This window comes from Coenobita brevimanus, chromosome 24, assembly GCF_032717465.1.
Source record: "Coenobita brevimanus isolate Jiangsu-jjx chromosome 24, ASM3271746v2, whole genome shotgun sequence".
Lineage (NCBI taxonomy): Eukaryota > Metazoa > Arthropoda > Malacostraca > Decapoda > Coenobitidae > Coenobita > Coenobita brevimanus.
Window position 1 is genome coordinate 16,914,424 of NC_136977.1, and position 26,341 is coordinate 16,940,764.

The 26,341-nt window shown below is 42.4% G+C and overlaps 1 protein-coding gene across 1 annotated transcript in view; it reads right to left on the reverse strand.

Annotated features, from left to right (window-relative positions):
• LOC145393433 (low density lipoprotein receptor adapter protein 1-like) overlaps positions 1 to 7,911 on the reverse strand; it is a 28,555-nt gene extending 20,644 nt beyond the window's left edge. The window contains exon 1 of the mRNA XM_080267530.1: positions 7,833 to 7,911. Coding sequence (XP_080123656.1) covers positions 7,833 to 7,871 — 39 coding nt within the window. The 5' untranslated portion in view covers positions 7,872 to 7,911. The remainder of the gene's footprint in view (positions 1 to 7,832) is intronic.
• Positions 7,912 to 26,341: the final 18,430 nt, after the last annotated feature.

A 26,341-nucleotide genomic window follows, 5' to 3' on the forward strand; every position in this document is an offset into this window, starting at 1 on the left:
TACATCACACCACCCGCCACATCTTGGTCCTATACCAGCATCATCCACCACACCCATCACACACACACACACACACACACACACACACACACACACACACACACATCTGATTGCCCCACAACCACACACTCGCCACCTACGCACCCGCAAAAAGAAACACCTGAAACCCCCATTAGACTGCATGATACTGGAAACCTGCTATCAAACCACGCCAGTCACTGGGTCGGTGTAAGTCAGCCACACCATAAATTATTCTGACCCCTTTGCTGTTAAAGCTTATGATACGACTAGCGAACAACAATGAACAAAGCTCCTGGATCTTGCTTCAGATTGGTAGTCTAGCTTCTATCATATGGGACTAACTTAAGTAACTTCTGTCACTTGCGACGTAGAGGTTAGTATATCATCATTTCAGTAGCCTAGCTACTTCGCACTTTGCTGAGGCCATAAGCCATTGTGGAGTGTAACTATCTGTAGCTGATCTTATTCCTCTGGAGGTCTTCGTGTTGACTAGCCAGGCCACTGCAGTTGTTTAGGTAATAACCTTGGATATTGCTCCACGTCTACTCTGCAGAAAATGATGACTTACTTGAAACTGAACTCCTCGTGTTTCGAAACATGAACGGTACGTTTGGATAAGGAACCGGAAAATGGGCGTGGAGGTAAAAAAGTCACAGTCACTGCATGACATGGTAATGGTATTGTGATGCCAATTCCAATGTATGGAAGGTGACAAATCAAGGGTGAGAGCAATGGAAATAGGTTATCTGAGAGGAACCTGTGGAGTTCCATGGAGAGACAGACAAAAGAGGAAGTGAAGGAACGTCGTGGCATTGATATGAATGTAAATGAAAGAGATAGGAGAAATATTTTGAAAACATTTGACCATGTACATCGGGTGGAGAATGAGAGACTGACTAGTATGAGAGTGAGGTGGAGAGGGAAGGGGGAGACCATGGAAGCGATGGAAGGATGAAGTGGAGAGAAAAATGAGAGAGGGGTGTGTGAGTTGGAGAGAGGCAGTCAAATGGCAGAGGGCAAGGTGACACAGAGAAGATTTTCTTTGTGTCCACCCCTTACGGGACTGAGGCGTCTGGCTATAGATAGATAGAGATGTTTGGAGGAATTTGCGTTATTGCTTGATGTCCTCGAATCTTATCACTCATAACCTTTAGCCTGCTCTTGTCAATACTGGTTACTTATTACCTTTAACTTATTCTTGTTAATTCTAGTTACGTAATTTGACCCAAATAAAACCACTCAAAGTATTTTTGTGGCTTACATAATATTCACTGGGGAAATAAAACATACTATGTGCAAAATAATGATAAGTGCGGAGTGCTGTGTTTTAGAAAGTTATATCAGAGTAAAATACTCGTATAAGTGGCTACTGCCCGGGCTTTGTATATTGACCTTGTGACAGTGAATGAAGGTGAACGTCAATGAAAGAGCCATTACCACACGACCAGGGCCAGATTCACTAGCAGACTTACGATCAGCTCCCTGTCGTAACTCGAATTTGTTTTTTCAGGGAGAACTAGAGACATATGAAGAGTTTGCACTCTTCTTTCCTTGATCTTCCTGGAGAAAACAGATTTAAGCTACGATAATTTTCAATGAATAACTAAGAAGTATTTTTGTATGAGGAATAGATGACAGGGGAAAATTGCATGTTCCCTTCTTTGTCCTTCTCTGTTACGACCGGCAATTGTTCGTGTGTTCGTTAGTCTGGCCCCTTCTTCACTATACTCTTTTTACTCTAACTTGACTTATAGTTGCCATCTCTCAGTCTCGAATGTTGAGTTGTAACAGAAAATTTACACCAGAATACGGTGCGAGTCACAAAAAAGTGCTAAGTAAAGGCTGTGTAACTGTACTGTTGTCTTTTTCCTACCACCAAGCAACGTGAAATGAGTTACAAAAAGTACGAAAATGTGTGTCAAGTTAGAGTAAATGAGTAATTCAGATATATGTTGTAGAGGGTCATGAACCCACTCATGACAGGGAAAACTCCAGCTAATACCAGATGAGTTGATTCAACTGAATGAGTACCGGAGTCTGCGTTCATACTGGTGTTGTTAAGCCATTTGTAGTCCGCACAACTCTACTCCATCTAACACCATATGATTCAACTGAGAAGAGAGTGAGTCACAGGAGACTGAGTGTCAGCAAGAAATATACAGCATAAGTGAAGCTTCTGCCCTCTCCTTTCCTACTTCGCTGCAAAAACAGATAATAGCTCATGATAAACGTCCTCTCTTAAGTAATAATTATTTATTTATAAAAGAAGAAATGTCATTGGAAGTTTTTGTACTCTCCTTGTCCTTCCTGGATTAAAGACAAGATCAGTTACAACGGGAGATAAATAGGAAGACTAAGAATCTGTGTCTAGCCGTCTTAGCACAGTTTTCAAGCAGTCCTTAACCCCCTTCATTACGATGTTTTGTTTTATTCTTGCTGCCATTTAGAGTTAGGGACGACCCGTCGTTGTGAAGGATTTAGTAAAAGCTAGGTCGAATGCAACATATACGAAAAGGATCTCCTACGCCACATAAAATCGTGTGGAAATAATATGGAGATAAAAGATACGTCAAAGCAGTGAAAAGAAAAAAAATGGTAGTCATGAGAGAGAGAGAAAAAAAATCAGTCAAACTTCACACTGTCAGAGCAAAGAATGACAGCAGGAAACATTACCTATTCAGCAGAGTGAAATGAGACCCAACAATCGGCAAAGTTACGGCTGTGTCAGCACGAGAGTTTATCACAGTATCCCTGAACACAACCATGCTAGCTGTTCAGTGGATATCAGTGGAATTCGTATCCTATTTGGCATAGGAGTCTTCGTAACACTTTTTCCTAAGCAGTTTATTTTGCATATTAGTCTACACCTTCATATATTCTTGTATGTTAACCCATTGGCCCCCAGCGTCCAATATTATGGACGGAACTGGACATATTCAAAATTTAATAAAGAAGGGAACCCCTGGGTAGGGCCTATGAGCTTCGCGACTATGAACCGACGGGCGGAGGGCGGTACGCTTAGTACGGTACCCGCCCAACAAAATCCCTCGCACAGGACCTCTGGCCACTAATGGTTTAATTATATATTTTTAGTATCGACACACGTTGTATCATAGTGAAAAATATTGAGGCGAAAGACGCTGAGGTGTAAAATAAATTGAAGAGGATGAGGTGTTACGAAACCTCCCAAGGCAAGGAGAATACGACCCAGTGTCAGTTGGCAACGTTTACAGAGGTTTCACGGCCATAAAGAGGGACGCGCTATATTTCATCCCACAGCTTGCACGAAGAATGGGAAGACTTATTGTAGTCAGGACATATTAACACTTTTAATGAGACGACTCATTTCTTGGTTTTATTTCTTACTATCTAGAGGCGATATTCCTAAGCTTAGGAAAACGCCCTAGTAATGATGGGGCTTCTAAGACTATATCTACTATCTCCTCTTTGCAAAGTCGCTCCTAAACGCAAGAACGTTATTGGGAAGAAGATTAGCCCCTTCAGTCCAACGACGTAGTAAATATTATATTTTCGTTATTTAAGAGCGATTTCATTTAGCTTAGGAGACTTTTTTTCTTATTTGATGAGGTTTGATACACTTTTATTGTTCCCATTTACAACAGGGAGACTCAGTCTGACATAATTAAATAGTCCCAGGAGAAAAACAATAAACCTGAAAAAGGCAGCATGATAGTGAAGGAGTTAAACTGAAAAGAACGTCCGGATTTAAGAAATTACGCAAGAAGAAAGTGAAACTGATCAAGAGGGAGCATGGGAGATGGGTGCCTATAGAAGAAACAGACCTAGAACCAGGAGAAAGGATCAGGTGGTGGAATAAGAGGGAGGAGGGGTCGATGCTAAGTAGTAGGAGAATTATTGTTTTGAGGTTATACTGTCATAGTCATTTCTCACAGGATGCGGGGCCGATTTTAGGTTGATCATTATTCGTGTCTATAAGGTCAATACCCTGGTTTGTAAAACATTGCCTCTTTACTGACAAATACATTATAAATTCCTTTAATGTGTCGTCCCGGGTCAAATATTAATTTCTTTGTCAAGTTTATTGATGGACGTAACAGACATATTATACTTCACCAGGGCGGTATTTACTTACGTCAAGAAATTCAAAGTAAAGGTCGCATCATTACGTATGGCGTTACTGTCCTTTGTCTGCAGACTGTGGTCTTGAATGAAATTGAAGCTATGGACAGAGAAGGTCACCTAGTAGTGGGATACCACGGGCATGGGAGCTAGTTGAAGCGAGGTCACTAGCAGAATTGTAGGCAATTTTACACTAGATAAAGAACTGGAGATATTTAATGAGTTAGGTAAGGTTGTAAAGTTCCACAATGGAAAGGCAAAACTGAAATGTACAAATACAGCGAGCCGTGCAGCATGGTGCGTGTGGGAGGCGCCGTGTGGTCTCCGTGCCTGGGTGTGGCCCTGTTGTGTTTACTTGTAACCAGCCCACGAGACGCCATTCTTTCCTCACACTCCCACACACAAAAGCCAATCCATCAACAGAATGACACGCCCAGGGGTCATCGGCGGAACCACTATCCCCTCAGGAAACACTAAAGATTAGGAGAAATACACTGAGGTGGTTTGGACATGTGGAGAGAATGGAGAATGAAAGACTGACTAGGAGGGTGTATGTAGGTGAGGTGGAGGGAGGGAGAGGGAGGGGTAGACCGAGGATGAGGTGGAGGGATGGAGTTGAGAGGTATATGAGGGAGGAGGGGGTGAGTTGGGGGGAGGGGAGTCAAATGGTGGGTGACAGAGTGACTTGGAGGCGTTTTGTCTGCGGCCACCCTTTGCGGGATTAGGGCGTCGGGCTATATATATATATATATATATATATATATATATATATATATATATATATATATTAAATGGTGCCCATATTACATTATTACTGACATCTTCGTATACACTCCGACTTTTTTTTTTTTTTTTTAAGGATTGAAATACTTAAGTTTAACAGTAAATGAGATGAACACTTTTGTATCAATTCCCCGTTGTGGTGAAGGCTAGACCCGCTGGCCGCACGAGGCGCTGCACCCACCTCACCTACAAAGTAGGTTGTTGCCACCAGGTGACACGACGACTCTCACTTGATAATACCACAGTCATCGGACTTTTTTAGAATGTTGCCTACTTCTGTCAGTTTGTGCTCAGATTTATATCAATGAGCATTACTGCATTATTATTTCAAGGAACAGAAGACTTTAATGTGAATATATTTTATGCCACTCTGGGAAACAATAGCTGTCAGTGTTTCTGCACATGTTTATCAGGCACTCACACCGTTATTCATGAGTCGGTTAAAGCACGCAATGTATTCGTTAAAACCTGGTTGCAGTGAGTGAGACTGAGGTGTGATGGTGAATGTGCAAGTGTGGGTTGTTGTGTTGGTCCTCAGAGCCACATAGGTAAATAAATGGTTCACTTAATACTTAGTTATACGTGCCTCTGCTGATCAGTATATATATATATATATATATATATATATATATATATATATATATATATATATATATATATATATATATATATATATATATATATATATATATATATATATATATATATATATATATATGTCATTCTCGCAGTACTGGTTACTGACAGAGGTTCCTATGTTTACAACGACTAACTTACTGATGATCTTTCAGTGCAACAGTCCAGTGGAGGCTACATTGGAAAGCACTAGTTGTGGGTAAGTGTGTGAGTGAAGAGCTGGAGCTCCGTGACGCCACCACACGCATGACGGGAACCTGCCTGTCTGCCTGCCTGCCATACTGACCCTCTTTTCTCACCACCACACCGCTCTGCTCTGCTCTGCTCTGCTCTGCTCTACTCTTTCAGTTGCACGGACTTCAGATTTTGTACAGTGAGGAAACTAGCCCAAGTATTTTGACAAATACGTCGCGATAAGTTGAACCATCCGAGATGCGAGAATCCAACTGAAACTGGTTGCGTTTCTCTAGTCTTAAGTAATAATCAGACAAAACAGAGATGACACTGGATTTCGTGACAGTACAATATATTTTCAAAATTATGTTCATATAAGATAAACATGGGCATCGTTAAGCTTCGAAGTACTAATTTTGTTCAAGGGAAACTGGCTATATTTTCAGATAAAGATGAATCTATTAGTGCATTATTATATTGTGGTTTATATGCTGAGCGGTATAGGTGGTGGTGCGTGTGGGATTGTGGGTCATCAGCAGGTGAAAAGGAACATGGGGGCACAGGATGAATCACGTGGCTCGGCAATTTCCGGTGAGGGAGGCTGAATACAGATGAACCCGGCACGGTGTGTGTCGCGTTCGCCACGCTGGCATTATGCGGCCCATGCATCACATACACACACACTTTTCCATGTTAAAACTGCTCACATTAACATTTCAGGTTCTCAGCTGAATAAAACTGTCTGACGTTAGCTAGTACACAAAATTATAGTTGTCCCAAATATGGAAGAAACAATGGTGCCACTAAATAACAATATTTTCTTCACGTACTCATTCAAATGCTGAACAGTTCACATTCGAGTATAAACACGGCTCTATCATGGCACGATGTAATGAACTAATGGAGACCAGAAGATGGAAATGCCATATAAAAACCTAATTTACCACCGTTCCAGACCAGAGGAGTGTTCGGTCGCGTAGCAAAATTGAGTGGGTAACAAATACTTCACTTGGGACAATCCATTAGACAAACCCACTCCAGAATTACAGAACATCGCTGTTGTTAACCCTTTTAGTACGAGAGGTCCCTTCAGAATTAAATGAAATCGACTGATGGAAAAACTAATAGAGCCTATAGAAAATTCGTCACAGTCGCATGGTTAGCGGATTTTCACTTAGAGGTTCCCATTCATTTGCAAGGTCTAAAATAAAAAGAGACGTCATCGTACTGAGAGAGATGATCATGGGGATTTGGCTTTACGGACTTATAAGTTCCATGCCGTAACTACAATCTGTTTTGGCAGGAAGCACAAGTGACACGGGAAAATCCTTCTCTCTCTCTCACAAAAAAAAAAAAATAATAATAATAATAATAAAATCCTATTTGCTTGGTGATACAACTCCCATATGCGAGATTTGTTCCAGCATGAACAGACATGGGAGAGTTCTACACGCTCATCTCCTTGTCCGTCAGGTGAAGATAAAATAAAGTTACGACAGGTAACGGAGGCGGCGAAGGTGTACAAAAACCCCCAGCTGCTGATGGTCATTAATATAACAGTTGTGAGCATTAGATATGATTAGCCTGCATCCCATGTTGCAGGACGCATTCAGCAGCGAGGTAGAGACGGTAAATACATTCTACTCTCGTAGTTCTAACGAATGCCTATTTTCACACTGCAACCATAAAGGAAAAATTACAAACACATTTGGGGATGTTAATTACTGAGGAGATGCAACATGTCCGAGTCGGGTCGAAGCTGTTGTACATCACCAACAAAAACAACTTTTCCAGATGAGAAAAATAAGTCTGTTACATTATGTCACGGCTCTGTGGTTGCTGGACACAGTATGACCATGTTAAGTGTGTTTTTCAGTCTCGAACTATATTCCTCTCACTTTGTCTTGACACATAATTTTGTCCTTTCTGTAGCCTACCGGTATTTTACGTAGCTCGTTGCAAGAAAGAATACCAAGGCTCTACATCCTTTCCGTAGCACTTCTTCGTGACTAGCATCATATTCTAATGTTAAGCCATTGTTACAACTCGGCGTTCGTGGCGAAGAGATAGCACTTTTAGGCCGAGTTAAAATGGGAAAAGTATAGGACTGGTGTTACCTGAGGGCCTGGAGCGTCGTGAGTGGGGAGGTGCCTCATGACTGTACCGGACCGCACCTCACCTAACCTCCACCACGGCCAACACTACACTGACTCCCTCCACCACCACAGCCACAGCCACCACCCGCACACATACATACACACGCATACACACACACATCCCTCTCTCCCTCACTCTCTCATTCCACACTCACCCCCTCATTCATTCCCTCACTCATTTTCTCATTCCTTCATTCACTAACTCATGCCTTATCCTCTCACACACTCCCATTCTATGTTCACCTCTCTCAGTGTCTCTCCCACTCTCCCATTCCACATCTGCTCCTCACTCATTCCCTCTCTCACTCTTTCATTTAACATCTGCTCTAACTCACTGCCTCTCCCAGTCCCTCATTCCACATCTGCCTCTCATTCATTCCCTTTCCCACTCTTTCATCCTCATTAATTCCCTCTCTCTCATTCCACATGCCCCTCAGTCACTCCTCTCACTCCTTCATCCTCTCGCATTGCCTCCCTTACTCTCTCATTTGACTCTCACCCCTCACTCATTCCCTCTCTCACTCTTATTCTACGTCTCTCATTCATTCCCTCTCTCAGTCTTACTCCTCGCCCCTTCCTTCCCCCCATCTCCCTCTCTCATTCACTCCCTCTCTCACTCATTCAGTCCACGCCCCTCCCTCTTTCACTCATTCACTTATTCACTCGCTCCACGTCCCTCCCTCCCGCTCTCACTCACATCACGTCGCTCCCTACCTCACTCACTCGCTCCACGCCCCTCCCTCCTTTCCCGTCTCAATCCATGACCCTCCCTGATCCCTCCCTCCCTTCCTCCCTCCCTCCACGTCCCTCTTTCCTCACTCACCCACTCCACTTCCTTCCCTCCTCACTCCACTCTTCTCCCACCCACCCTCATTCACTCACTCTACTCCCCTTACTCCCTTCCTTCTTTTCTCGTTCACTCCACTCCTCTCCCTCCCTTACTCCTTCACTCATTCCATATTCCATGCCTCTCCCTGCCTCACTCATTCACTCCCTCCTTCACTTACTACATGTCACTCACTCACTCCACGCCCTCCCCTTCCTCCTTCTCACTCATTCGATGCCCCTTCCTCCCTTTCTCCCTCTCACTCACTCCACGCCTTCCCCCTCAAACTCCCTCTCACTCATTCGATGCCCTTCCCTCCCTTCCTCCCTCTCAAACTCCCTTTCGCTCAATCCATGTCCTTCCCTCTCTTCCTCCCTCTCACTCACTCAGTGTCCCTCCCCTCCTCCTTTCCTCACTCAGTCACTTACTCCACGCTTTTCCCTCCCAGACTCACTCACTTCACGCCCCTTCCTTCCTACCTCCCTCTCACTCACTCCACGCACCCCCTCCCCTCCCTTCGTCCCTCATTCACTCATTTCACCCCCATCCCTCCCACACTTCCTCTCACTTACTCCAAGTCCCTCCCTCCCTTCCGCCTTCACTCATTTCACGCCCCTTCCTCCCTCACTCACTCAATATACGTCCCTCCCTCCCTTCCTCACTCACTCACTCACACCACGCCCCATCCCTCCCTTCCTACCTCTCACTCACTCCACATCCCTCCCTCTCCTCCCTTTCATTCACTCGAAGTCCCTCCCTCTCTCTCTCTCTCTCTCTCTCTCCCTCCCTCCCTCCCTCCCTACCTCACTCCACGCTCCTCCCTCCTTTCCTCCCTCACTTATTCCATGCCCCTACCTCTCTTCCTCTCTTATTCACTCCACGCCTCTACCTCCCATCCTACCTCACTCCACGCCTCCCCTCCCTTCCTCTCCTACTAACTCCACGCCCTTCTCTCCCTTCCTACCTCACTCCGCGTCCCTCTCTCTCTCTCTCTCTCTCTCTCTCTCTCTCTCTCTCTCTCTCTCCATGCTCCTCCCCCCCTTCACTCCCTCACTTCTCGTCCCTCCCTCCTTCACTCAATCACTTATTAACTCCAAGTCCCTTACTCACTCATTTCCACCACGCCCCTCCCTCCCACACTCCCTGACTCCACGCCTTTCCCTTACTCACTCACTCCCTCACTCTACATTCCTCCCTCTCTCCCTGCCTTATTCGCGTGTTCATATCCCTTTTCCCTCGTGATTTTTCTCTTGCAGTTTTTTTTTTCTTTCTCGACATTGTTTTCATCACTGACGTTCAAGATATTTGTCCCCTCAGTCCGGCGACATTTTCAATTATATTCCTGCTGCCTCTGGATGATTTTATTCACTTTTCGAACTTCAGGGTTTAGATACAGCCTTCATTTACCCCCCCCCCACGCAGCCTGATTAAATCGTCTGCAAGTAAGAGGAATTAAAATAAAGTATAAATAGAAAATGGTCATTTAATCGCTGTGGAAGAGGGTTTACGAAATCTGTTAAGTCAAAGAGAGCATCCCCTTAAATCAGGAAACGTATTATTCAGGTGTGTTCTTGCTGCTTCTAGATGACTTAATTCAGCTTGAGGGAGATTTTTGAAACTGGGAAAATTGGCTGCACCCATAATCACACCCTTCATTACCATAGTGGGGTAAAAATCGTCTGGTGGCAGGCTATAGTCCATTCACTTTAACCGGGCGGGAATTTTCGTCCTTTTGCAGCTAATTTCCAGTAACTAAGTGACAGAATAAGACAATACTGCGGCTTATCATTCTTCCCATTGCAATTATTCTTGAAAAGAATATACGATCATCTGTCTCACCACATTGATATTTCAGTTCCTCTATGCTCGGCGTGAGGGAAGTTGACTAAGAGAAATACAAATGAATGGAGAACAAAAGAATGCGTATAATCGTAATGGAACGGTAGAAAAATCAGAGGTAGGGGAAATGAAGAGAGGTAGACGAAGATGGAGAGGAGGAGAAGGAGGAGGAGGAGGAAAGAATGGTGGAGGGATGATGGAGGGAAAATATGTGATGGAGGGATGAAGAAGGAAGATGTGTGATGGAATGGTGAATAAGGTATGTGATGGTAGGGCAAAGGATGTGTTATGGAGGAGCGAAGGAAGTGTGTGATGGAGGGGTTAAGGTGTGTAATGGAGGCGTGAAGGTGTATGGTGGAGGGGTGAAAGAGGTGTGTAGTGAAGGGGTGATGGAGGTAAGTGTTTGGGGGATAAAGGAGGTATGTGGCGGAGGAGTGAAGGAGGTGTGTGGTGAAGGAGTGATGGAGGTGTATGGTGAAGTAGTGAAGGAGGTGCGTTATGAAGGAGTGAAGGAGGTGTATGGTGAAGAAGTGAAGTAGGTGTATGGTGAAGGAGTGAAGGAGGTGTGTGGTGATGGAGTGATGGAGGTGTTTGGTGAAGGAGTGAAGGAGGTGTGTGGTGAAGGAGTGATGGAGGTGTGTGGTGAAGGAGTGATGGTGGTGTGTGGTGAAGGAGTGAAGGATGTGTGTGGTGGAGGGGTGAAGGAGGTAGTGGAGGAATGAAGTATGTGTGTGGTGGAGGGGTGAGGGTGCGTGGTGGAGGAGTCTCAGAGACTTTTACTGGATAACTTAAATAGTGTTGAATGGAAGAATATGATATTAAAGGTGGCATTTTTATTTTTGCAGTAACAGAACAGAGGAAGGAAAACCAAAGAATAAAAAAAAAAAAATCCATACACCTGATTACACGTGTCCTCCATTCATAAAAAATCTCTAACAGTTGGACTTTAACAGCCGTAGATTGAAGTTTAGGGGGAAAAAACTCTGGGAAAGTGAGTTCCAAAGAGATGCAGTTCGAGGAATGAAAGAATTCTGGTAGGGTGAAGTTCTGCAATATGGCAATGTAACAATCCAATCACAAGCGCTACCAGGTACCCGTGTAGCGCGGGGGAAAGTGTGGTGAGGTGGCGCAATGGATGCAATTTCGTCTGAGAATTTGCCATAAAAGTATCTGTAAACTAATGCAAGGGAGACAACATTTGTTCTTACTTGTAGGGGAAGTAGTTCATTTGTAATAGTTGGGTTATTAATAGTTCTAATAGCTCTGTTCTGAATTTTGCCCAGTCGTATTAGTGCATCCTCTCCACACCTATTCTACAAGGATGAGCAATATTCCAGCTGAAAACACACATGACTCTTGTAAATTACAGATAACTGGTGCTCAGTGAAGAAGTTACGGACTCTGTACAATAATCCAAGTTTCTTTGAAGCAGTTTTAGCAAGTTATCTAACATGAAGCGTCCAGCTGAGGGCACTGTTAAGTGAAACACCGAGAATCTCAGTACAGTCAGGGATAGGAATAGTAGTAGGTGGCATTGAAGGCAATATAGGAATCAGGCAATGTCGGTCTGTTAGTAAACTGCATATATTTGGTTTTCCTAGCGTTAAATGATACAGTATTGTTTTGTCCCAATTCAGTGATCTTAGATAAGTCTTGATTTATTGAGTGTGGTATACTGAGTTGTGTGTTAGAGATATCAAACGCTGTAAATGGGTGTTTAAGTGTGATTGAACCGTGAAGTGTTGAGTCACCTTCATATGAATGAATAGGATTATGGGTGACAGATAAGAGATCATTATTATGAATCAGGAATAGGGCTGGAGTCAGAACTGATCCTTGTCGCACACTGGCATCAATAGAGTGGAAATTGGAATATACATCGTCTACTTTTATCTTTCTATCGCTAAGATATGAGGAAATCAGAGGAACAAAAGATGATAGGCAATAACAAGGGAGTATGAACAGCAGGGAACGGTGCCACACTCTGTCAAAAGCTTTAGAAATATCATGGGCTACTGCATGAGTTTCTCCATGTTGGTCATTTGACTGACGGATGGTATGAGTCAGGAGACTGAGTATATCAACAACGGATCTTTCGTGGCCAAAACCATATTGTCTATCACTAATTAAGTTGTTGGATTCAATGTGTGTGATGAAGGGGTGAAGGTGTGTGGTGGAGGGATGAATGTGTGCTATGAAGGGGTGAAGGTGTGTTATGAAGGGGTGAAGGTGTGTTATGAAGGGGTGAAGGTGTGTGGTGGAGGAGTGAAGGTGTGTGATGAAGGGGTGAAGGTGTGTTATAAAGAGGTGAAGGTGTGAGGTGGAGGAGTGAAGGAGGTGGGTGGTGGAGGGATGAAGGTGACTGGTGGAGGGGTGAAGGTGTGTGGTGGAGGGATGAAGGTATGTGGTGGAGGGATGAAGGTGTGTGTGATGGATGGATGAAGGTGTGTGATGGAGGGATGAAGGTGTGTGGTGGAGGGATGAAGGTGTGTGATGGAGGGATGAAGGTGTGTGGTGGAGGGATGGAAGTGTTTGGTGGAGGGATGAAGGTGTGTGATTGAAGGATGAAGGTGTGTAGTGGACGGGTTAAGGTGTGTGGTGGACAGGTTAAGGTGTGTGGTGGACGGGTTAAGGTGTGTAGTGGACAGGTTAAGGTGTGTGGTGGACGGGTTAAGGTGTGTAGTGGACGGGTTAAGGTGTGTGGTGGATGGGTTAAGGTGTGTAGTGGAAGGATGAAGGTGTGTAGTGGACGTGTTAAGGTGTGTGGCGGACAGGTTAAGGTGTGTAGTGGACAGGTTAAGGTGTGTAGTGGACAGGTTAAGGTGTGTAGTGGACAGGTTAATGTGTGTAGTGGACGGGTTAAGGTGTGTAGTGGACGGGTTAAGGTGTGTAGTGGACGGGTTAAGGTGTGAATTGGAGAGATGAAGGTGTATGATGGAGGAGTTGTTGTTTTTGTTGTGCTTAATTTGTCTGAATGAGCAGATCCGTCAAACGCAAAAGCAACCACCCCTGCAGGATCGTCCCTTGCAGTCAACCAATGTTCCCATGCGGCCGACATCGCCTTTCCACAGCAAGGTGCGGGAATTTGTGTGAAGGTTTAGTTCGTTAGAGGACGCCGCATTTACGTTTCTCCACCCACTTAACAGGGACACCGTAGCAGTCTCCACGTCACCCCGTTATTTGGTTATTTGGTCACCACTTAGCAATGTAAAGGGTTACCTGAGTTACTGGAAACCAACTGGCTTGTCACTCAGTGTGGAGCCACCTGAAGTGGAAAGAAGAGTAGTAAATTGTAGCAGGAAGGATGAGAGAAATGGAAAGAGAGGAGGACTGTCAGGGAAAAAGAATGACCGAATTGATGGAAGAACTATGCAGCATTTCACCATAATGGATGGTGAAGGAGGTATGTGATGGAGGGATGAAGAAGGTGTGTGATGGAGGGGTGAAGGAGATTTGGAATGGAAGGGTGAAGGAAGTGTGTGACAGAGGAATGAAGAAGGTGTATGGTGGAGGGATGATGGAAGGAGGAAAGTGATGGAGGGGTGAAGGTGTGTGATAGAGTGGCGAATGAAGGAAGATGATGAGAGAGGGGTGATGGGAATAGGCAAGTCATGGAGGGGTGAAGGTGTGTGATAGAATGGTGAAGGAAAAAGAAGATGTGTGACGAGGGGGGGTGACAGAGGTGTGTGGTGTAGGGATGAAAGAGGTATGTGATGGAAGGGTGAAGAAGGAATGATGCGTGATGGAGGAATGATGGAGGAAGGAGGTATGTGATGGAGGGGTGAAGGAGGTGTGTGATGGAGGGGTGAAGGAGGTATGTGATGGAGGGATGAAGGAGGTGCTCGGTGGACAGGTGGAGGGTGGATGTGACGGAGGGGTGAAGAATGTATGTGATGGAAGGGTTAAAGGTGTGTGTGTGATGTAGAGGTGAAAGGGTTGTGTGATGATGGAAGAGTAAAGGAGGAATGTTGTTTGATGAAGGGGTGAAGGAGGTGTGTGTGTGTGTGTGTGTGTGTGTGTGTGTGTGTGTGTGTGTGTGTGTGTGTGTGTGTGTGTGTGTGTGTGTGTGTGTGTGTGTGTGTGTGTGCGTTCTTACCTAATTGTTCTTACCTAATTGTATCTTTACAGGAATGAGTCAAGCTCGTACTGTCCCGTGTCTTAAACCATATTTATCGTACATATCCTTAAATTTGTGAATTGTTTTGGCACACACTATTTCATTCGGTAGTGCATTCCATTGATCAATTGCTCTGTTTGGGAAACTGAATTTCCTTACGTCTTTATCACCTCTCTTCTTATGCAGTTTTTTGCAGTGTCCTCTTGCTGATGCTTCTCCATATGTTAAGTAATCATTTATGTCTATTTTCTCCTTTCCTGATATGCACTTATATAGCATTATCATGTCACCTCTTTTCCTTCTCTCCTGTAAAGTTGGTAGATTCAGTTTATTTAGTCTTTCTTCGTAGCTTAGGTCCCTTAAGCTTGGTATCCATCTTGTAGCGGCCCTTTGAACTTTTTCAGTCTTGTCTATATGCTTTTTGAGATGAGGACTCCAGACTACTGATGCATATTCCAGGGTTGGTCTAATGAATGATGTTATTATCCTTCTTAGCATGTCTACATTTATGTATGTGAATGCTATTCTCATATTTGCAAGCAGTGTATACATGTTCCGTACCTTCTCGCTGATGTGGTCAGCCGGAGATAGTCTTATTGATAATCACACCTAGGTCTTTCTCTCTTTCTGATGTGTATAGGGTTTTATTTCCTAACTTATAATCCCAATCAGGTCTTTTTCCACTTTTACCAAACTTGATTACATGACACTTGTCCACATTGAATTCCATTTGCCATGTACTACTCCATTCATGAAGTTTATTTAATTCTTCTTGTAGCTCTTTAAAAGAGTCTGTGTTAGTAATTCTCCTTTGTATTTTTGCATCATCTGCAAACATATTCAGATAGCTCTCATTTTCAGTGTTACTGTTTATATCATTTATATACACCAAAAACATGATTGGTGCCAACACTGAACCCTGTGGTACTCCACTAGTCACTTCTTTCCATGATGAGTAGTTTCCTCTTAGTACTGTCCTCATTTCTCTTTTTATGAGAAAGTCTTGCATCCAACAAAACAGTTTGCCTCGAATTCCTCCTTGATGGTACAGTTTCCATAAAAGTCTTTGGTGTGGTACTGTGTCAAAAGCTTTCTTGAAATCTAAATAGATACTGTCCACCCATTCTTCCCTTTCCTGTATTGTGTTTGTTACTGTGTCATAGTAGCTCAACAGATTAGTAACACATGATTTTCCTTTTCTGAAACCAAACTGTCTTTCTGTTATCATACTGTGTTCTTCTAGATGATTTACCCAAGCTTTTCTTATAAGTTTTTCTAATACCTTGCTTACAACACTGGTCAGTGATACTGGTCGGTAGTTGAGTGGATTTTGTCTATTTCCTTTCTTGAATAAGGGGACAATATTTGCTTTTTTCCAAATATCAGGTAGTTTACCTTGACTCAAGGATTTCTTGAAAATTAAAAATAATGGTTTACTTAACTCCTTTGCACATTCTCGTAATACCCAACATGAAATTTCATCAGGACCACTTGCTTTTCCTCTGTCTAATCTACTTAACTCCTCCTGTATTACTTTTTCTGCTACTTGTATATCTGGTAGTATGTGTGGACATGCGTGTTCCACATAGTCCCTCTCAAAATTTTTTTCTTCTGTAAAAACTAATTGGAAATTCTTATTTAGTGCTTCACAAATATCTTTCTCTTGTGTATAAGTGATTCCCTCGTCCGTAATGGATTGTATTATATCTTTTACTTTGGTTTTGCTTCTGATATAGCTGTAAAACAGCTTTGGTTGATCACTACTTTTATTTATTATATCCTCATCAAACTGTTTTTGGGCTTCCCTCCTTATTCATGTATAGTCGTTTCTTGCCTGTTTGTAATTATTATACGCCCTTTCACTATTGTGTCTTCTGTATCTATTCCACAACAAATCTCTTCTTTCTTTTGATTTTTTACATTCTGTATTGAACCATTTCTGTATTTTCTTATCTGTTTCTTTGTGCTGTGGGATGTGCTTCTGGACTCCTATTTCATAAAATTCACAAAATTTTCTATATACAGCATTTAAATCTTGTCCTCTAAGCTCATTTTCCCAATCAACTTCTAAGAAATACTTCTTTAGGTCTTGATAATTTCCCTTTTTATAGTTTAGGCTCTTTTTGTAACTGTCATTGCTGTTTACTATGTCATATGCTATCCTGAAGTTATAATTTAGTACTGCATGATCGCTTTTGCCGAGTGGAGGGTGATATATTAAACTGTCAATATCATTTTCTTGCCTAGTAAATATTAGATCTAGCACTGAAGGTACATCAAGTCCTCTTTTTCTGGTGGTTTCCCTCACATGTTGCATTAAGAAAAATTCTTGTACGAGATCCAGGAGCTTTTGGTCCCAACAGAAGAAACTTTCTTGGCTATTTATATCTAGAGTATTCCAATTTATATTTGTATTGAAGTCCCCAGTTAGTATAATTCTTTCCGATTTCTCTTCCATTTTATGTAGCAATGATCTTATACTCTGAATTGTACTCTCTGCCAGGTCCTCATATTCGTCTCTTTCCCATGTGTTTGATCTGAGTGGCATGTACAAATTGGCTACAATTACTTTACCTTCAGATGTGTCGATCTCTACTGCAATCAGTTCTACTTGTGATGGTATATCTAGTTTTATTTCCTTGACTTTTAGATTTTTCTTAGTTAATATTATAATTCCTCCTCCTTTTTTTAAATTTCTGTCTCTTCTCCATATTTTGTATTCCTCTACGTTTAGTATGTCATTGGATATCCTTGGTGTTAATTTTGTTTCAGTTAGGCATATTATTTGTGGTTCATTTTCTCTGACATAATCATTCATCTCTAGTAATTTAGATACCATTCCATCCACATTTGAGTACATCAACTTTATCATCTTGTTTATATACTTGTCATGACATGGTTCTACTACCTTCCTCCTTTTTCTTCCATCCTGTTTGTGTACCACTTTCGTACCTGCAATCCTATTACTTTGTAAAAAAATTTCTTCTTCTCCTCTTCTGATCTTCCCTCATTTTTTGTTTTTGCTTCCTCCCTTTTCTCTTTCAGTAATTCCAGTTCCTCTTGTGTTAGGCATCTTTTTATCCATACATTTTTGAACTCCTCTTTTTCCATAAGATTCTTTGCATTTTTTAGTATCTCTTCCACAGTGTTTACACTCTGGAAAGTCACCTTTAGAGGTCTTGTCTTGCTTTTCTCGTATTTCCCTAACCTTTTGTGTTCCTCTATGTCTTTACTACAGATTTCCTCTGATACTTCTTTCAGTAAGTTCATTACATTTGTCATCTCCTTTTTGTCTCTTGTGATCTTGTTTTTAACTTCTTCCTCTTCTATACCAGTGATTACTATTGATTTGTTTATCTCTACTGAATCTCTGACTAACTTTGGATTCTCGTATTTCCCTAACCTTTTGTGTTCCTCTATGTCTTTACTACAGATTTCCTCTGATACTTCTTTCAGTAAGTTCATTACATTTGTCATCTCCTTTTTGTCTCTTGTGATCTTGTTTTTAACTTCTTCCTCTTCTATACCAGTGATTACTATTGATTTGTTTATCTCTACTGAATCTCTGACTAACTTTGGATTGTTTGTTTGTGTGTATTTACCTATTTGTATTTACCTATTTGTAGTATACAGGAATTGAGCAATGCTCGTGTTGTCCTGTCTCCATATCCACATTTATCAAGTTTACCTTTACACACATGAATGTTTTTCTCATGCACCACCTCTTTGTCTAAGTCGTTCCAAATATTTAAGAATATACCTAATTGTGATATACACGGAATGTACTATGCTCGTGGGTTTCCGTCGCTGTTTCTCAGTAAGTCGAATTTAACTTTAAACTCGTTAAGTTTTTAGACTGGACGATCTCTTTGTCCAGGCTATTCCATAAGTCTATACTTCTGTAAGGAAAGCTATATTTCTTGATATCCTTCAAGCAGCTTGACTTTTTCAATTTCATTCCATGTCCTCTTGTTGCTCTCTTATCCCATACAAACAGATCTTCTTTGTCAATTTTATCTACTCCCACCATGGTCCTGAACACCGCAATCATGTCTCCCCTCTTTCTCCTTTCCTCTAACGAAGGCAAATCCAGTTTTTCCAGCCTCTCTCTGTATGACAGGTCTGTCAGACTGGGGACCATCTTGGTTGCTGTTCTTTGTATTCTCTCAATCTTGTTTATATCTTTCTTTTTGTGTGGGCACCACACTACCGCTGCATATTCTAACCTGGGGCGGATCATGGCCACTATCAATTTTTTCATCATTTCCTCATCCATATAATGAAATGCTACTCTTATGTTAGTCAAGAGCTTATAAGTCTCTCCAACTATCTTGTTAATGTGCTTTTCTGGTGACAAACTATCTTGGACCAGCACTCCCAAATCTTTCTCTTCTCTCCTTTTTGTGATTAATTCATTACCCAAAAAATAATTCAGTGATGGTCTCCTGGTACTTTTACCCATTTCCAATATTTTACATTTCTTTACATTAAATTTCATTTCCCACGTCCGGCTCCAATTGTGTATCCTATCCAAATCCTCCTGCAGTATTTTACAATCCTCCTCAAGCTCTATCTTCCTCAAGATCTTTACATCATCAGCAAACAGACTCGCATAACTGTTCACTCCATCCACCATATCATTTACGTAAATCAGGAACATTACTGGCGCCAACACTGAGCCTTGAGGGACTCCACTTGTTACTTCCCTCCATCCAGACATCTTTTCCTTTATTACTGTCCTCATTTGTCTGTCTCTCAAAAAGTCTCTCATCCATTCCAGAAGTTTCTCCTTTAGTCCTCCTATATATTCTAGTTTCCACATTAGTCTCTTATGAGGTACCTTGTCAAAGGCCTTCTCTAAGTCTAAGTACACACAATCCACCCAACCATCTCTCTCCTGTACCACATCAATCGCTCTTGAGTAAAAGCTCAACAAGTTTGAAACACATGACCTTCCACTTCTGAATCCAAACTGACATTCAGCCAAAATATTCATCTCTTCCAGATATTTTATCCATCTGTCTTTCAGGATTCTCTCACACAATTTTGCGACCATGCTGGTTAGAGACACTGGTCTATAATTCAGGGGTTCTTCCCTGTTTCCTCCCTTGTAAATTGGTACCACATTTGCCCTCTTCCATTCTTTTGGCACTTTCCCCTCTTCCAGTGAGCATACAATTAAGCTGTGAATTTTATCCGCCAGTTGTTCTCTGCATTCCTTCAGTACCCAATTAGAAATTCCATCAGGTCCTGGGGCTTTCCTTACATCTTGAGTTTCCAGTAATTTATACACTTCCAGCACCTCCACTTTTATATCTTTCATCACCGGAACATTTCTAATCACTCCCTCCCCTTCCACAAGCTCCTTTTCTTTAGTGAAAACTGACTGGAAACGTTTGTTCATTATTTCTGCTTGCATTGCCGCATCCTTAAAGACCTCTCCATCTACTTTCAGTTTGGTGATTCCTTCCTTTTGTTTCAGTTTGCCATTAACAAATCTATAAAACAGTTTGGGTTCATCCTTGCATTTGTCAATTATACCTTTTTCAAAATTCCTTTCTTCTTCCCTATGTATTCTTGTGTATTCGTTTCTTGTTCTTTTATATTCTTCCTTTGTTCTGTCGTTACCTCTCTTTCTCCAATTGTTCCACGCCTTATCTCTCTCTTTTTTGGCTATCATACACCTTCTATTAAACCACTCCTTTTTCCTGTTTTCTTTCCCTCTTACTCTTGGTACAAATTTTTCCACTCCCAAATTATAGAGGTCTAGAAAGATATTCCACTTCCTCTGTATCTCTCTTGTTTCTCTGAATTTTCTCCAATCCGCATTTTCAAAAAATTTTCTCAATCCTGTAAAATTTGCTTTGCCAAAGTTGTATCTTCCCTGTCTATGAAGCTCGTCTCTTGGCTCGACGTTTCCTATTAACATCTGGAACTCAATGACCACGTGATCACTTTTTCCCAAAGGACAGAGATATTCCAATGATTCTATTACATCGGGTTCTTTGGTGAACAGTAAATCTAACCTTGCTGGTGTGTCCTCACCTCGAAACCGTGTCTCTTCTTTGACCCACTCCGTCATCACATTATTCATTATTATATTTAATAACATAGTGCCCCACGAATCCTCGCCGCCTCCCGAGTACCATTCCTCCCAGTTCACCTCTTTACAATTAAAGTCACCCAACAAAATTATATTATTGCTTTTCTCAATTATTTTTTGCAAGTAGCTAGCCATATCTGACAACATCTCATGGTATTCGTCATCCTTCCATGCTCTCGTCTTTGGGGGAACATACACTACTGCCATATCTCTCTTAACATTCTCTCCAGTTTCTAATTTCATATATATCACTTCAGCCCAGCCTTCTCCCATTTCCACAGTATCTACATTTATGTTGTTCTTCACTGCTATCATCACTCCTCCTCCCTTTTTTTCTTTTCTGTCTTTTCTCCACAGTTTGTATTTACCATCTCCCAAATGAACATCAATATCTTCTCTTAATATGGTCTCTACAAAGCACATGACATCAGGTTCATGTTCTCTCAAGAAATCATTAATTTCGATCCTTGTCGATATGAAACCATCAACATTAGTATATATCACCTTCAAATTATTTTTGACATTATTAATACCCTCTTCTCTCCTACTCTCTGTCCGTACCACTTCCTCAACTTCTGATCTTTCACAACCATCCCACCTAGTTTCCTTCACTTCTATTTCCTTAAATACCATTTCCTTACTTTCATATCCAATACTCTCCAAAAAAAAAGTATTACGTTCTTCCTCTGTCCTCTTATCATTTTTTTCCTTTACTTCTTCCTTTAATGATTTTAAAACTTCTCTTTCTTCTTCATTCAGATCTTTTCTTATTATAATATTTTCCATCCCCGCCTCTTTGCTTAATTTCCAGGTCACTTTAAGTATCTCATTTATTACACTTTCTGATGTAAACTTGACTCTCAATGGTCTTGTTTCCCCTTTCTTATAAGGCCCTATCCTCCATACTTCCTCAATTTCTTTTACCCACTTGTCTCCTTCGGGGTCAATCTTGCCTAATATTCCTCTCACCATGTTCGTGTCTCTCTCGAGTCTTGCGAACCTAACCTTTTCTTCCTCTTCCCTGTTTCCAAATACTACCACACATCTGTTCCTTTCTACAGTTTCTCTCACTATTTTCTCTTTTTTCTTCAGTATTTTCACTACATTTTCTTCCATTTCTTTCTTGTTCATTTCCCTTTCTTCCTGGATGATCTCTCTTAAGCTGACCACTTCTTTCTGTTCTTCTTCTACGTGTGCCCACTTTGCCTTATGTTCTTCTAATACATTACTCACCGTCTCCGTTTTATTAGTACTCTCTTCAAGTTTCCTCCTCAGTTCAACATTTTCCCTCTTCAAATTCCTAATCTCTTCATTGGCTGTTTCATTGGACTGGATTAGACTCTGTATGGTGGTTTCCGTATTTCCTGACACATCCTTTATCACTAGATTCTCTACTTTTTTTTCGAGTTCACTAATCCTCATAATTAATGTTTTCACCAGGTCCATGACATTAGTATTAGCATCAAATCCTTGAAATTCCATTCCCTCATTGTTTACATTTTCGGCCATGTTTAATGTAAAGTACCTAAACAGCTGTTACCGAATAAGCCACAAACATTCATGTATACTATTGCCAACAAATCTTTACATTTTTGGTGTGTGTGTGTGTGTGTGTGTGTGTGTGTGTGTGTGTGTGTGTGTGTGTGTGTGTGTGTGTGTGTGTGTGTGTGTGTGTGTGTGTGTGTGTGATGGCGGGGTGAAGGTGTGTGCGATGGAAAGATGAAGGATGTGTGTGTGTGTGTGTGTGTGTGTGTGTATGTGTGTGTGTGTGTGTGTGATGGGAGACGAGAGAGGTGTGTGATGGAGAAGTGAAGGAGATATAGAATGGAAGGATGAAGGAAATGTGTGATGGAGGAATGAAGGAGGTGTATGGTGGAGGGCTGATGGAAAGAGATAATATGGAGGGGTGAAGGTGTGTGATACAGTGGCGAAAGAGGAAGGTGGGGGATGCAGGGGTGAAGGAGGTGTGTGATGGAAGGGTGAAAGTTGTGTGTGTGATGAAGAGGTGAAGGGGGTGTGTGATGATGGAGGAGTTAAGGAGAAATGTTGTGTGATGGAAAGGTGAAGGAGGTGTGTGATGGAGAGGTGAAGGGTGTGTATGATGGAGGGGTGAAGGGTGTGTGTGATGGAGGGGTGAAGGGTGTGTGTGATGGAGGGGTGAAGGGTGCGTATGATGGAGGGGAGAAGGGTGCGTGTGATGGAGGGCTGAAAGGAATGTGTGTGTGATTGAGGGGTGAAGGGTGTGTGTGTGGTGGGAGGCGAGGGAGGTATGTAATGGAGGGGTGAAGGGCGTGTATGATGGAGGGGTGAAAGGTGCGTGTGATGGAGGGGTGAAGGGTGTGTGTGTGATTGAGGGGTGAAGGGTGTGTATGGTGGGAGGCGAGGGAGGTATGTGATGGAGGGGTGAAGGGTGTGTGTGATGGAGGGGTGAAGGGTGTGTGTCATGGAGGGGTGAAGGGTGTGTGTAATAGAGGGGTGAAGGGGGGGGTGATGGAGGGGTGAAGGGAATGTCTGGTGGAGTGAGGGAGAGGAATCATGAGAAGTGGCCTGAGCCTCTCTGATAAGAAAGTTGGCGGAGCTCCTGATAACAAGCAGGAGTCATCCGGACCTCTGTGTTACATTTCAGATGAAAATTGTCTCATAATAACAGCCATATTAAAGGATGCATGTGAGGCTTCGTAGAACTTTTCCTTTAGCGAATGACTAGCGCATTTCGCCTTAAGGTTCTCTTGCATGTATTTAAAATCGTTTTAATATCGACCTATTTTGTATCAGTGCATGTAAGAGGTGTACGGTGCAGAATAAATGGCAATGCAAGAGTGTTACGAATTTTCCAAAGTCACCCCAAATACTACCCTAAGTTTCACAGGGTCACACTATTTCTCGTTGTATAATATGGTTGGCAGGACGCTGTTCAGTAAATGTAAGAGTTAACTGGTACTCTCAGTCCTTCATGTATAAAACCACTAGTATGGGAGAGCCTTTCTTCTCCTACCTACAACCTCATCAGCCAGAGGATGTCTTTTTCACTTTGGTTTTGCTACCGTCAGACGATTTAGTTCAAATTATGAGAGATCTCTAGTAATGAAGGAGTTAATGAAAGCTATATATATATCACGTACATTTCTAAAAATCTCTCCTAAGCAGCATACGAGTACAATCGTGTAGAGGCAGGAATTACATCACCCTGCCTACGACCAAATGCACACTATCCAGGCACCTTCAGTTGAGCAAAGCTATTGACTTTCAATTCCCTTTTGTTTCATGACGAATGTGTACGGTACCGGAATTTGCTTCCTTCTTAGTGTAGAAGTGTCCATGGAAACTGTTCTTTTTTGTTAGCCAAGCACGTCATTCTTTTAGCACCAAAATACGTACAAGATATATATAAAAGTAATTTTGATAAATATCTAACACAGAGATTTCACTGATGAAGATTGGAACTGGCCATAGGACGTCCCTAATGCACAATATTCTCCTAGTGCATCTATACTCCCAACCAGGGATGCGCTAAAGTAGATGAGTATTTCGTCTATATGACCACCTCTAGACAAGTAAAGTGAGCACGCGAAAGAGTTCCCATGAAAAGGTGAAGAGGTCCACTGTCAAAAGTTGCGCCTTGGATCTCTCCTTTACTAAAATGTATTTATGAATATGTCGAGTTTACACAAAATCTCCGACCGTGACTATGCTTAGTCCAGTCCTTGGAAGCATCCAACCTAGAGCTTATAACTGTGTACCCTTGGTAACGTTCTCCTACACTGCCACCCCACACACACACACACACACACACACACACACACACACAAAAAGTGTTGTCTCACACCACCACTCCAGACACTCACACCACAGCACCATACCATTAGCAGTGTACTTACATATTACCACCCCAGACCAACAGAGTGTCTTCCCTCAAGACCATTCCAGACCAGACCAAAATAGTGTTCCCCTCCAACAAAACCACTCCAGACCAATACCACTGTGTCCCTACACGACCAACCCAAACCAACATCGCTGCCCCCTTCAAGACCACTCCATACCAACACCACTTTCTCCCCACATCAATACACCAGACCAGCTCCACTGTCACTCCACACGACCACCTCAGACCAACACCACTTCCCACACACCTGCACTCCAAATCAACACCACTGTCTCCCCACACCAATGCCTCAGACCAACACCATTGTCCCCCCACATGACAATCCCAAACCAACACCACTTCCCCCCACATCACTACTCCAAATCAATGCCACTGTCCTCTCCCCCACACCACTACTCCGGATCAACGCCATTGTCCTCTCCCCCACACCATTAACCCAAACCAATACCACTGTCCCTCACATCACTATCCCAAACCACCATCACCGACATCCCACACGACCACCACAAACCACCATCACCACTGTCAGCCCACACGACCACCCCAGATCAGCACCACACTAGTACCCAAAACCAACACCAGTCACCTCACACCACTACACATCAATCGTACAGCCAGACGCTGCCTTTGTCTCATACAGTACACTCCGTGCTTGCATCAGTGTCACGATCTGCACCAAGACCAAAGCCTACATCAGCATCTGTAGTGGTAACCTTCTACATGCTTGCAATCAGTAATACGCCTGTGACAGAACATTGTGTTTCGGGTAGCACATAAGTCGCTCATTCAGTATTAATCAGTGGGTGGGCTCTTGTGATGTGCAGAGACAGTCCAGCCAGGCTGTGTGTGTGTCATAAATTACGCAGTTGATTAGAAAGCAAAGGCAGGAGCTGATTACCAGTACAGGAGATAAGAACGATACACAGACACACCAAAAAGAGACATGATGGTAAAACTGTACACGATATGCTTTCACCTGATTACCACTGACAGGCTTTTCCGCCACCAAAACTTGTTGGTGGTAAAGGCCTACATACAATGCCAGTGTCTTACTTCCAAACATTTTACTAGGCATACTTTCTAATATTAAGCTATCCTGCACCTTGTTACAGGAAAGCAAACAAACAAATATGCAAGCAAACATCATCACCATCATCAACATCACATAATTCTCATCAAGATCGATTACCATTGATGAAGGGGGAACCATACATAATCACTGTGCCTTGGAATGTGAGAAAATTGGCCTAATAAAACCTAAGTGAAGTTTGACCTGGAGACTCCATATTCTCAAGACGGGCAGCCAACTGCTCTGCCACAGTGCCGTTCATAAAAATACATTAAACATACAAAAATACGAGACTTACCAGTGTAGACTACGGTGAATAAGAATGTCCGTCACGAAACATTCGTGTCAACTGATAACTTCCCCCACAAGGCGATGTTCCACATCCTTATCTTATCACAATAAGAGAACTGCATATGATGAGGAAATATTATCTGATGCCATGCTGTAGTGAAACAACAATGCACAAGAGCACAAGGGCAATACTTCATTATCATGTTAACAATAAAGAAACTACATCTATTTTTCTTGTGTGTGCTAAGCATTACTATTACTTCACTGATACAGTTAGAATCACTTTCCTTTATTTTCTTGTTTTTAGATGAGTCCCAGCGTATACTCTTTGCCTGTAGTCAA